The following is a 13,667-nucleotide window of genomic DNA, read 5'->3' as shown; positions in this document are numbered from 1 at the left end:
GTACATTGAGACGTTCACGTGCACATCAATCTAATTAAAATTAGCTCCACTATTACATGTGGATCTAACACCAGCCAGTTGGAGCTCATGTCCACCAATCAAAACCTTACTTGCAGAATCCTGCCAGTGATTTAAAAATAATTTGAAAACATTCCGAATTATCCTAAGGGTATACGATATGTTTCATGTGAATTACGAATGCCTTATTTAGACCAGTAGAACTAATTTTAATCGGATTGCTAACAACACTGCGTAGTCCCCAATGTCCAGGTAACATTTCGTCTGTAAATAATAATTTAAATATTGATCAATCAAACTCGCCTTTTATAACGTTATTTGGGAGCATACAAATTCTAAAAATATCGGGCGAGTCTATTTTAGTGGCCGCAGTACAGCGAACCATACCAATACGTACGGGGTGGGTTATCAGTGTTCAATTTTACATTAAAAATTATTTATTTATTTATATAAAAAAAAACCCAACTTAATCAGTCTTCAGTTTTACATTACACATTATTTATTTTATAAATAAAACATGTTTTACGGCATTCGTAATTCACACGAAACATAGTAAATGGAAAGGAAATACACACATCCACACAGTAAAACGCACGTGCAGACTAAACGTGTATGTATTCAATACAAACAATTTTAAGTAATTAATGCTTTATATTATTATATTATTCCATAGCAGGTTACATAAATAATAAGTTTGGGCTTATATTTCAAGGCTTTATTCTTATTTTAATGTTGGTGAATAGTAAAGGTGAGTATACGCAGTGCCGGATTTATAAGGGGGCAGTTGCCCTGGGCCCCCAGACTAAGGACTTCCTTTATGAAATATTTTTTAATAATTATAAAATTAGTTAAATTTTTTTTTATTTGTCATGTAATTTCATTTCTATGTTGAGGCCCCCCCCCCCCCCCCGGTCTAAATCCGGCCCTGAGTATACGTGCAGGGAGGGGGAGGCCTAGACTGGCGAGCGAAGTTTATAGTGGGTGGAGTCCTGCCCCCCCCCCCCCCGCAAAACATGGGGGGGGGGGGACTTGCAAACGAACAGTCGCAAAACAAAATTACATTTAAGAATATCCACAATGAATCTGTCACAAATTTTTACTTAATAACAAAATGGATTCTAACAGATTCCGAGTGCAAAACTGCAAATCGACCCTCTTGACATCTTATCAAACATTCACAAAATTTAATGAATTATTAATATCGTTCTCAGCGGGGTGAAATTTAGATGATCATGATATTACAGTAAAATATTATTTTCAAGACTAAAGGAATTGTTTCTTCTCCCACCCCCTCTCTCTCTCCGTCTTTTTTTAATAATTCAATACAGATGCTTTACGGCAGTCGTAAAGTTTTCATTTGGTTTGTTAGTTTGAGGGGGTTTTGTTTTTTGTTTTTTAATAAATATTTTACAATGGCGTCTCTTTGTCGGGTATTCTTGTTTCTGTGAAACTTAATCATGATCCAGTATACAGGTATATATTTGGAACAAAATTAGTTGTGGTTCCTACTGCTGATCGCGTCTGCCTTGCCACAATGATCTGGCCTAGCCTACACCAATTCCTCTTTGTTTGTCAAACAGAACCTGTCACCACTGTTCTTCTATGCGACTGCTTCCCGTTTTGGGGAAGGAAAAAAACCCATCTTCCTCACTTTCCCCACAGAAGATTAATAAGGATTAAGAACGAGTCTTCATCTCGGCAACTTGGGCAGAGGGTGGATCGTTCTCGTCGACAAAGACGGCGCGTTAGGGTCGATGTCGATGTCGATGTCGATGTCGGCGCCGATCAGTTTGTTCCACTCGGCGCGGTTCCTCGAGCAGCTCTCGTACAGGAGCCGGAGCCGCGGCTCGTACTGGGAGAGGGAATCGTACAGCGGCAAGCACACCGAGTCGAAGAAGTTCATCTGGAGGCGGGGCATTTCGGACCGCCTCTTCCTGTCCATCATGGGCACCGGGTCCATGCCGAGTTTCTGGCGTTCGAGATCCCCCTGGTGGAAGAACTCGCCCACCACCTGCTTGGACGTCCTGAAGCAGATGCTCCACGGTTTGTACATGGCCGACAGGTCTGCGCCGGTCATCATCATGGCAGAAAGCAGCTGCTTTCTCTCGGGCTTTTTGAAGTTTCTGTCGCCCTTTTTGAGGATCTCTGCAAACGAAGAAGAAGAAGGGAAACAAATGGTGTACAGTAAAACATCGTTATTTCGATTGTTGGATGGACCGAAACACATGCTCGACATGTCGGTGTTTTCCAGACAAATTAGTCTTTGATTCTCGAAATAGCGAAGTTTGTATTTTATAGGCTATCCATCTCTTAAATGCTTTAAGAAAGCTGCGTCAATCTGGGGCCTAATTCATAAATGTCTCTTAGGCTCTGTCATCCTCTTTGCAAGTCTTTTAGCATTGCACTGCGAGATCGCAAAGTTGCGAGAGTTTAGTGCATTAGGCCCCAGGTCTCGAAATGCCCGGTGGCATTGCATTAACGGCAAAATATCACAGATTACAAGGTGACTGTAGATTCGCAAATAATTACAAATGAAAATTACACTCGTCTAACATGCTAAACATTGTAATTGCTAGTATAATCCCTGTACGACCATCGTTATATACAAAGCTATCCTGTTTTGGTAAATATCTCTCTCTCTCTCTCTCTCTCTCTCTCTCTCTCTCTCTCTCTCTCTCTCTCTCTCTCTCTCTCACGCTCGCTCTGTCCGTCACTCCCTCCCTCCCTCTCTCTCTCTCTCTGTCTGTCCCTCCCCTCTCTCTCTCTCTCTCTCTCTCTCTCTCTCTCTCTCTCTCTCTCTCTCTCTCTCTCTCTCGCTCGCTCGCTCTCTCTCGCTCTCTCTCTCTCGCTCGCTTGCTCGCTCTCGCTCTCGCTCTGCCCGTCACTCCCTCCCTCCCTCTCTCTCTCTCTCTCTGTCTGTCCCTCCCCTCTCCTCTCTCTCTCTCTCTCTCTCTCTCTCTCTCTCTCTCTCTCTCTCTCTCTCTCTCTGTGTGTGTGTGTGTGTGTGTGCGCTACAAAGCTATCCTGTTTTGGTAAATCTCCCTCTCTCTTTCGAGGTCAGATATCAAAGGCCGTGGTATGTGCTATCCTGTCTGTGGGATGGTGCATATAAAAGATCCCTTGCTACTAATGGAAAAATGTAGCGGATTTCCTCTCTATGACTGTGTCAAAATGACCATGTTTGACATCCAGTAGCTGATGATTAATAAATCAATGTGCTCCAGTGGTGTCGTTAAACAAAACAAATTTATTTATTTACTGGCACGGTCAGAAGAGATATGATTTCATCTTCTGAGTGTTATATGAGTGGTTGACTGTACCTATGATTTGGTTGTTTCGCCTATGAAGACCGACCTACTCACGAGGGAAAAGTTCATGTGCACTAAATAAAATGGCCTGAAACCATCTGCAAAGTTTGTAACAGATTTGACAAACATGGTGATACACCGTAATTGTGCAATGGAAAGAAATGTTTTATTTAACGACACACTTAACACATTTTATTTACGGTTATATAGCGTCAGACATATGGTCAAGGACCACACAGATGTTGAGAGAGGAAACCCGCTGTCGCCACTCCATGGGCCAGTCTTTTCGATTAGCAGCAAGGGATCTTTTATATGCAACATCCCACAGACCGGATAACACATACCACGGCTTTTGATATACCAGTCGTCGTGCACTGGCTGGAACGAGAAATAGCCCAATGGGCCCACCGACGGGGATCGATCCCAGACCGACCGCGCATCAAGCGAACGCTTTGCCACTGGGCTACGTCCCGCCCATAATTGTGCAATGTGTCTCATAATGTTTACAAGGATGATCAATAAATAATTTGTTGAAAACTATTTGATTTTCACCTTCATTGCCGTTAAACACAGACCTTCCATATCTGAGTCATAGAGATGTCTTTGCAATAGTTTTAATATAACAACTGTGTCTTAAAATACCATATTCTAGGAGTGTAAATTTACTATGTAGATAATCTTTCTCTTTTTTTCCATCAGATAGGATGAATAACTCATTTTTGGAAAAATTGCAGATAGAACCTTGTAATTCTCAGGCCACGATATTATAGCTTGTAAAGAGTTGTACATGTGAAATGCATTTCAAGTTCAGGGCTAGAAATAGGAAGTAAAATAGTAGGCCAACAGAAATATGTCCTGCTAGAAAAATATAGCCTGCTGGAAATATGATGGCATGTGGTTTGGAATAGCTTGAAGAATTAGGACCTTTGAGGTGTATTTCAGAGCATTATGAAATCAAAATATAGGCCTAATATAATCTGGAGCTAAGTAGCAAATGAGATAATAATTTATTGTACGTAAATCTGCCTTTTTTTTTAAATGACCTGCGACTTTTTGGTGCTTTCAGCAGGTGAATTTCTATGAATTTCCATTTAACCTGCTACGTCTAAAAATGACCGGTATTCTTCAGGCCACTATTTCGAGCCCTTGGGTTATATCAACCTATGTACAGAACAACAATAACATAAATATAGGCAACGTTAATTACTTAAGGTGATCGTTTCGTAACATGGGGCCCTGATATAAGATAAGATAAGATAAGAATTTGCGTAACACAGAGCAAAAAAACACACAAAAAAACAACAACCAACCTTTGAATTCGTCCCTCCTGGCGAAGTAGCGCATGAGGTCTGTTGACAGGATGTAGTGCTCCACGTAGCCGAGCACGGTCCTGTAGTCGGTGGAGCACAGCGAGGCGAAGATGTTGTTGCCCTCGCTGTGCAGCAGCATGACGCACTGGTTGAAGTGGTGGTTCTCCATCACCGACGTGCTGTATAGGAGCGCCAGCGCCGACTCCACCTTCACCTGGAACGCGTTGTTCGTGCCCCTGTGGTCGAGGTCGTGGCACAGGCAAGCCACGAGGAAGGCGAACACCTCGAGGTCGTCGAACTGCCGGACCAGCTTGCCCGTGTAGAGCATGGAGAACGCGCTCTGGCAGACGTTGAACGCATGCCGCCAGTTGTGGTAGATCACCGGGCGGTAGTTCTTCTTCACGCTCAGGATCCACTTGCAGACGACGGCATAGGGCACCTTGAACTTCCTCAGCACTTTTGACTCGAGAAACATGCGAATGCCCGCCTTGGCCAGTTCCAACTCGTCCAGGTCAATGTCGTCCATCGTGAAAGAGCACAGATTCCAGTGCTGCGCTGACTGGATGTCCGCCTGGACAAGGCTCTTCGTCTCGTCGGGCTGCGCGGCCACGTGGTACGACAGAACCTCCAGCGCAACCTTCTGCTTCGCCATCAGCGTGCTCACCTGCTCGTACATGATGCAGTTGTGGATGCCGAGACCGGTGAACACGGAGAACGCCTCGATCATCATTTCGTGATCTTCTTCGAACGAATCCTTAGCAAACTTATGTTGAATCACACCAATAATCTGTTTTTTGTTGTTGAAAATCGGTACCGTCGTGATACACGTTTGAACATCGTTGTCCTTTGCGAAATCGGCTGTTGCGTATTTAGACTGCAACTCGATTTGCTCTATGTGGGTGGCCTTTTTTGAGACTATGACATCTCGTGCTATGGCGACACCTACAGACATCTCCGGCTTTGTATTGATGGTGTAAACGTTCCTGTCATCTGTGGTTTCCAAATCAAACACGGTTGAGAACACAACTGCATCGGCGATTTTGTATTCTCTCTCGTACCTACCGTCTACCTTGTCACGTCTACCAAATCCAACGTCAGTATATCCGTCGAACGATTCCTCGAAATTTTGCAACAGATACACTGAGCATCGCTGGCTGCCTGAGAGGTTCTTGGCGTCCTTCAAAATCTTCTCAATCAGTTTCTCCAGGTTCGTCTGCTCGGTAAAGATGTGTCGCGCCAGATCCAGCAGTATCTGATTTCGACGATATTCCGTTAACGACATTTCGAACAAGTGGGCATTTGTTAGTCCAATTCCACAGAACATCAGATAGCGACGAAACACGGTGACGTCCTTCTGAGTAAACTCGTGAGGCGGCCCGCTGCATTTGTTAATGATTTCAGCTACTGCAATACATTCGCCATCCTTATTCAAAATCGGCATACAAAGGACGCTGTGTGTCTGATACCCAGTTTTAATGTCCACTTCTGTGTTGAATCTTGGATCGTTATATGCTTCAGGTATATTAATAGTTTCTTTGGTCTGTGCGACAGCTCCGGCAATACCCTTTCCAAGTGGAATACGAATGTTAGGTTTTTCTGAAGCAACGCTTTCTTCGAATGTTGTCGTTTGCGTCACATCAAACAAACTTGGGACCAAATACCTTTTATCACCCGTTCCTCTGACTAGAAACAGACTACCCCTATCACTCTTGGTAAGAACAGAGACATTCCGTAAAATTTTATGACATAGCATATCGACGTCCAGCTCATCTGAGATATCTTTAACCAATTCCATAAATAGGAAAGCTTCATCCGATCCTCTCAAAACATCTGGTGAAATAGGAGGTAACTGTCGTTTTACTTCTGTGTGTCGTTGGTCTAGCATATTAAGACTGCTTGTGATACTGGTTGCAAACAGCGTTGTATCTATTAAATACACTCCAAGTTTATCCAGCCTCCTCTGTGGTGCACTCTCTAGATAGTCCTTTAGAAAACTCTGGTGTTTATCCAGCCAACGCTTCGTTTTCTGTTTTTTGTTTCCTTTTATTAAATTTAGAGCTTTTTTCATCCACATTTTGCATAAAAGGGGAGCCAGTGATATTTATCCATCATTGTTTCGTTGTTATAGGGTGACTGCTTCTGAAGTTTTTCTAAGTTCTATCTTATCTTGAAATGAACGTCCAGTTAAAAAGTCATGACGTCATAAGATTATGACGTACTTCGTCCTGTTTCGGCGAACGTCAGCCACAGACTCATAAATCACAAACATTTTATTGCCAGAGACGGGATACACATAATGTACATGATCTTAACGCAAAATTTGAAAATAAATTGTTAATATATAAGAAAGTAAACTGTTAACCAATGTTGTAGCAGAAACGATGGCTGTGTGTGCACGTGTGTGTGCCCCCCCCCCCCCCCCCACCCCACCCCCACACACACACACCTTTTGGCACCTTCCTACGCCCGTGTTAACCAACAGTTATGGATGTACTGTGAAATAGTTATTAACATGGATTCTCTGACTTCAAAAACTACAAACATTTGGCCAGTTATATTGCAATTTTATTTTCACTAGTCATTAAATAAAAGGCCTATCGGCTTCAATTTTGTCAGTAGTAGTAAATTCATTAATTTGTAAAAAAAAAAAACCCACAATAACAAACAAACAAACCCCATTTAATTTAAATTTAAAAAAATAAAAAACAACCCTAATGTTTATTAAATTTAAAAATTTAAAAATATATTTCCATTAGTTTGCGAAGAATATACCAGAGAATCATAGTACCAAGTTTCAGAACTATTCGATCACAACTCTAGAAGAGTATAGATTTTAAAATTTTCAATGTTAAATTTCAATTACATTTTTTTTTAATTTTATAAAACTTAAAATTATAAATTTCCGAAATATATCTCTATTAGTTTGTGAAGACTGACCTTGGGAATACTTATACTCAGTTTCAGAACTATACAATCAAAACTCTAGGAGAAGATTTATCAATGTTAAATGTGTGTGTGTCTGTCTGTCTGTCTGTCTGTCTGTCTGCCTCTCTCTCTCTCTCTCTCTCTCTCTCTCTCTCTCTCTCTCTCTCTCTCTCTCTCTCTCTCTCTCTCTCTCTATATATATATATATATATATATATATATATATATATATATATATATATTAATTTAATAAAAGTTATAAAATTCTAAATTTCCAAAATATCTCTCTAGATATTAGTTTGTAAAGACTACCGCAGAGAATCATAAAATGCCGCGTTTCAGAACAATCCGATCTAGAAGATAGATAGACTTTCAAATTTTCACTTTAAATTTAAAAAACAATTTAATAAATATTCAGAAGTTTTCTAAATATTTGTCTGTTTTTGGAAGGTGCCCCAAAGGATCATTGTACCAAGTTTCAGAACAATTATGTCAAAACAGTAGGTGTAAGTAAGTGAACATATCGGGAGGGAATTGATTGAGATTTTCAAAGGAGGTTCGGGATCATGGCGTCCTGGAAAATTGAAAAAACTATAATGTTCTTAAATGCATTTTTCTGCATTGTATAAGTAAAACCGGCCTCAGTGGCGTCGTGGTTAGGCCATCAGTCTACAGGCTGGTAGGTACTGGGTTCGGATCCCAGTCGAGGCATGGGATTTTTAATACAGATACCGACTCCAAACCCTGAGTGAGTGGTCCACAAGGTTCAATTGGTAGGTGTACACCACTTGCACCGACCAGTGATCCATAACTGGTTCAACAAAGGCCATGGTTTGTGCTATCCTGCCTGCGGGAAGCGCAAATAAAAGATCCCTTGCTGCCAATCGGAAGAGTAGCCCATGTAGTGGCGACAGCGGGTTTCCTCTCAAAATCTGTGTTGTCCTTAACCATATGTCTGACGCCATATAACCGTAAATAAAATGTGTTGAGTGCGTCGTTAAATAAAACACTTCTTTCTTTCTTTGTACAAGTAAAACCGGCCTCAGTGGCGTCGTGGTTAGGCCATCGGTCTACAGGCTGGTAGGTACTGGGTTCGGATCCCAGTCGAGGCATGGGATTTTTAATCCAGATACCGACTCCAAACCCCGAGTGAGTGGTCCACAAGGTTCAGTTGGTAGGTGTAAACCACTTGCACCGATCAGTGATCCATAACTGGTTCAACAAAGGTCATGGTTTTTGCTATCCTGCCTGTGGGAAGTGCAAATAAAAGATCCCTTGCTGCCTGTCGTTAAAGAGTAACCTATGTAGCGACAGCGGGTTTCCTCTAAAAAAAACAGTGTCAGAATAACCATATATTTGACATCCAACAGCCGATGATAAGATAAAAAAATCAATGTGCTCTAGTGGCGTCGTTAAATAAAAAACAAACTTTAACTTTGTACAAGTAAAATTCATCATTACAAATATTGATCCAGTAGCAGGTCAGGTCATAGGGCTTAACGTGCACATTCAGAGCAAGCTGATTTAGCACACGTCTGCCATGGGCACAGGTGCCACCCAGGACAGAAAAGGGTTGGAGTGGGTGGGAGAAGGGACCGCCTGCTAGAGAGCAACTGCAGCCTGACCGGAATCGGTAACATGTAAATTCAGTAGCAGCAGCAGCAGTGTGCGTGGGTGTGTGTGTGTGTGTGTGTGTGTGTGTGTGTGTGCGTGCGCCCCACTTGCTGGTACCTTCCTACGCCACTGTTGACAAAGTTTAAAAGTTTGTTTTATTTAACGTCGCCACCAGATTGATTAATTAATCATCGGCTATTGTTTGTTTGGTTTGTTTAACGACACCACTAGAGCACATTGATTTATCAGTCATCGGCTATGGGATGTCAAACAGTTGGTAATTTTGACATATAGCCCCGTGCTTATAAACCTTAAAGTCTAGACTTTAATAAAGTCAGGACTTTAACTTAATGGCAACGTCATTCAAATAGCATTACGTTACAGTCTGGACTTTATTAAAGTCTAGACTTTAAGTTTTATAAGCACGGGCCTATCTTAGAAAGGAAATTCGCTACATTTTTCCATTAGTAGCAAGGGATCTTTTATATGCACCGTCACATAGACAAGATAGCACAAACCACGGTCTTTCGTATGGCTGGAGCGAGAAGAGCCCAATGGGCCCACCGACGGGGAAGTATGTTAAAAAGAAGGGCTTAAAGGCCCTCAATATCTTAAAAGTTATTTGCAAGACTGAATGGGGAGTAGATCGAAAGGTTATGCTCAGACTTTATAGACCTGTAGTTAGCTCGAAACTTGATCATGGGTGCATTGTGTATGGGTCAGCACGTAAGTCTTACTTGTAAATGCTAAATCCTGTACACAACCATGGATTTTGGCTTTGTCTTCGTGCTTTCAAAACATCTCATATAGAGAGCTTGTACGTTGATGCACACGAACCTAGTTAGGGTGCTAGACGTGCAAAGCTTTCTTTGCAGTATGCTACCAAGATTAAATCGTTGCAAAAACATCCTGCACATTAGGCGGTGTTTGTTAAACAAATATATGAAGTTATTTGATGCAAAGCCGAATGCCATTCGAACATTTGCATTAAGCAGTTTTTATCAGTTTCCAACATTGATTTAACTGACATATTGGAAACGGCTTCACATTTTGTTTTGCCACCTTGGTGTATCAAACCACCGAAAATTGTATTCGATCTTGTGCTGCACCTAAACTAAGATCACATAGGTGCAGTTATTTATAAACAACTTTTTATGGAAATCCAAGAGAAGTATCGCAATTACATTCCTGTTTACACAGATGGATCACAGGATGGGAATTCTGTGGCTTCTGCTAGTTTTTCTATCAGGCACAATAATTTACATGAAATTGCCCGATTCAGCATCAATCTTTACTGCTGAAACCTGGGCAATCATTAAAGCCCAGGAACAGATTAAGGATTCATATTCATCCAAATATATTATTTTCGTGTCTCCAAGCTTTACAGTACATGAAAATGGAGCATCTCTTAGTTGGGATGGTGATACGAAAGTGTGTCTTTTTATCAATTGCCAATAAAGATGTTATATTTTTGGGGGTACCCAACCATGTTGGCATTAAGGGCAGTGAAAATGCAGATGTTGTTGCCAAGTCTGCTTTGAATTTGCCTTATGTCGGTGTTAGTGTCCCCTACAGTGATTTTAAATATCATATTAACCAATATGTATTTTCGACGTGGCAAGATGACTGGGACGGAGCGAACAAGCTCCATTCTGTCAAGCCAGTCCTGGGAGAGTGGCAGTCATTCTACAGGCGGTGCAAGAACGATGAAGTAGTCCTGTGCCATGCCCGCATCGGTCATACATGTTTGACGCATTCATTTATTTTAACGAAGGACCCTGTTCCTCAGTGTGAACATTGTCAATTGACACCGACTGTGCGCTACATTTTGGTGGAGTAATCATCTGAAGCCAAGAAATGATATATTTGGCAACCGAAGTGTTTTGAAATCTTTTAAATTCCACCCTGAATTAATTTTAAAGTTTTTAAAACACTTTGATTTTTATACACAATTTTAAAATATACTTACCTCGATATTTGTATTGCATTGTTCTTTTCCCCAACAGCTCCATAGATTGTGGTTTTACACAATTATCTAAATAATATTGTCATGTACTTATCTTATGTGACACCCAATAGCCGATATGTATTTTTGTGCTGGGGTATCATTAAACATTCATTCATTCATTAATACCCCTCAATATATTTTAGGGTTTATTGTTTTGATTTGTTTTTCTTTTTACTTTATCTCCCCCACCACAAGAGAATGTATATCGGTTTAAAGGGACATTCCCGAGTTTGCTGCATTGCAAGATGTTTCCGACTAATAAAATATTTCTACGATTAAACTTACATATTAACAACATTTTCTTGTTTGGAACATCAGTGTCTGTATATTCAGTGTGTTTCTGGTCGTCTTAATATTTATAAGAAGCCCAAACTGGATTTTGTCTTCAAATAATTTCGTACGTATGAAAAAATCTTTTTTTAGGAAATAAAATGAAATTTAATCTTGTACAAATACTAGAGCGATCTAAAACACGTTTAATATACAGCCACTAATATTTTATGCAGAAAAATATATTTGATATGTACTTATAGTCGTCAAAATGCCTCTGTTAGTCGATAACATCTTTAAAATTGCAGCAAACTCAGGAATGTCCCTTTAAGCTGAACAAATATATATATTTTTTTTTTTATCAACAACACGATTTCAAAGAAACTCGTGATAAATTATAATTGTTTTTTCTTGTACAATTTCACAGCCAATGTGTGTAAGAAACGTATATATAAAAGAAAACAAACCACGTGAATATTGCATATATGTTTATTGTTTGGTAAATACAATTGTAGAATGGTCGTTTACTCATAGTCCAGTATGTCACTCAATTAGATAAAGTAAACATAAAATTGGCAAATAGTCTAAATTACCTGCGTCTATTTTCCCAGTGGTTGCAAATGATATTTTATGGATTTATTAGCTTGAAGTTATGACAGCACATCCCATGACCTTTGATATGTTTGCCTTAAAGGTAGGGTCAACTCAAACAAGAGCCTTATGTGTTGAAAAGATGCATACCTGGACCACCAATACATACTGACACTTTAACAAATGAAAAACGTGTAATTTTAGAGTTTATAAAAAAAAACATGATTATTCCTACTAACTGGGGGCAGCCATTTTGTTTCGTTTTTGTGACGTCCGGTGGTATAGCTTGGGGCGAAGTGACTCAGCTCTGTCTATCTCTATGCACAGTGTAAACAAATGCTCTAATTTACGACAAGGCACTTCGCTTTCATCAACATGACTTGTAAAACAACATAAATGACTTGATAGTATAATAAACTATTTAACTAAATATATTTCAATTTGCATGAATAGAAGGAAATGGAGTTATAGTATTTTTCTTTTTTTAAAAATCCAAAGAAAAAAATGCATATTATTAGGCTTATTGGTAGGGTACGTTCGAGCAAAAACGACCACTTATGATACTTTTCTTTTCTTTGGGACGACGTAATTGGTCAGTTTTGTGATTTTAGATGGGAAAGTCTACTTAATCAAGGGTTTTACAGAATTACTTACAGTAATAAAGCAGGTCAGCTGATAATGTCCATTACGATTTGAGGGTGTCCGCGTGGTTATCACACAATACCCTGTGATCTTAATAAAAGAGGCATGTCTTTTTAGTGTGTCTAGACACAGTGTCTGGGGACCGTCTAAATATACACCTGCCAATCAGGAACCACAGGTACCAGCCACGGAAAGAAAATACCAATTAACCAAGAAAACACTCCAATTATTATTTCAGTACATGGGTTAATTTATGTACAAAACATAATACAGTTATTTCAACACTTTGACAATGGTGGTTTATTTTGTATTGAAAAATAATATATAATTGTTGCTGGCTTACTGGGATAGCTATTATTACAGAACATTGCGATGCATCCGCAAAAATCAGGTATGTTTTGTGTCTTCAGTTCGAAGACTAATTCCTGACGTGACGCGTTAGGTATTATGTAACCACCAGCTTGCCAAAGGGCATATTCACTGGGATGGTACAAAATGGCTGCACCTGTTATATATAATAGCCGTCATATTTAACCATTTTATTAAGTAACTATACAATTATACTTGTTGATATTAAGCAATAATGTGCATTATATATTGTTGAATATGCATACCAGGCCAAATGCCTTAATTGTCCCCTCCTTTAAGTGAATACAAACAGGTATCCATGTTATCATTCTCATACATAAGATTTGTGAGGGCTTAAAGGGTCATTCCTGAGTTTGATGCAATATTTAAGATGTTATCGACTAACAGACTTTTTAACGATTGTAATTACATATCAAATATATTTTTTCTGCATAAAATATTAGCAGCTGTATATTAAATGTGTTTCTGATCGTTGTAATATTTGTATTAGGTTAAATTTCATTTTATTTTGTAAAAAAAAAAACAATTCATATGTACAAAATTATTTGAAGACAAAATCCAGTTTGGGCTTCTTACAAATATTAAGACGACCAGTTGAAAATACAGACACTG

At 39.8% G+C, this 13,667-nt stretch overlaps 1 protein-coding gene across 1 annotated transcript; it reads right to left on the bottom strand.

Moving 5' to 3' along the window:
- Positions 1-912: 912 nt before the first annotated feature.
- Positions 913-6,820, bottom strand: LOC121381887 (cGMP-specific 3',5'-cyclic phosphodiesterase-like). Its single transcript, XM_041511283.1, has 2 exons — positions 4,637-6,820; positions 913-2,163 (listed from the first exon to the last, which is right to left on the bottom strand). Exons 1-2 carry the CDS (start codon positions 6,708-6,710, stop codon positions 1,709-1,711), a joined length of 2,529 nt encoding a protein of 842 aa, XP_041367217.1. The 5' UTR covers positions 6,711-6,820; the 3' UTR covers positions 913-1,708.
- Between the last annotated feature and the right edge of the window lie 6,847 nt (positions 6,821-13,667).

This window comes from Gigantopelta aegis, chromosome 9 (assembly GCF_016097555.1).
Source record: "Gigantopelta aegis isolate Gae_Host chromosome 9, Gae_host_genome, whole genome shotgun sequence".
NCBI classification, from domain to species: domain Eukaryota; kingdom Metazoa; phylum Mollusca; class Gastropoda; order Neomphalida; family Peltospiridae; genus Gigantopelta; species Gigantopelta aegis.
This window is presented reverse-complemented; position numbering and strand designations above follow the sequence as displayed.

Coding starts and splice junctions, on each gene's coding strand:
- LOC121381887 (XM_041511283.1), bottom strand. CDS start 6,710: ATGTGGATGAAAAAAGCTCTAAATTTAATAAAAGGAAACAAAAAACAG. Junction 2,164..4,636: donor CAGGAGGGACGAATTCAAAG/GTTGGTTGTTGT, acceptor CTTCGTTTGCAG/AGATCCTCAAAAAGGGCGAC.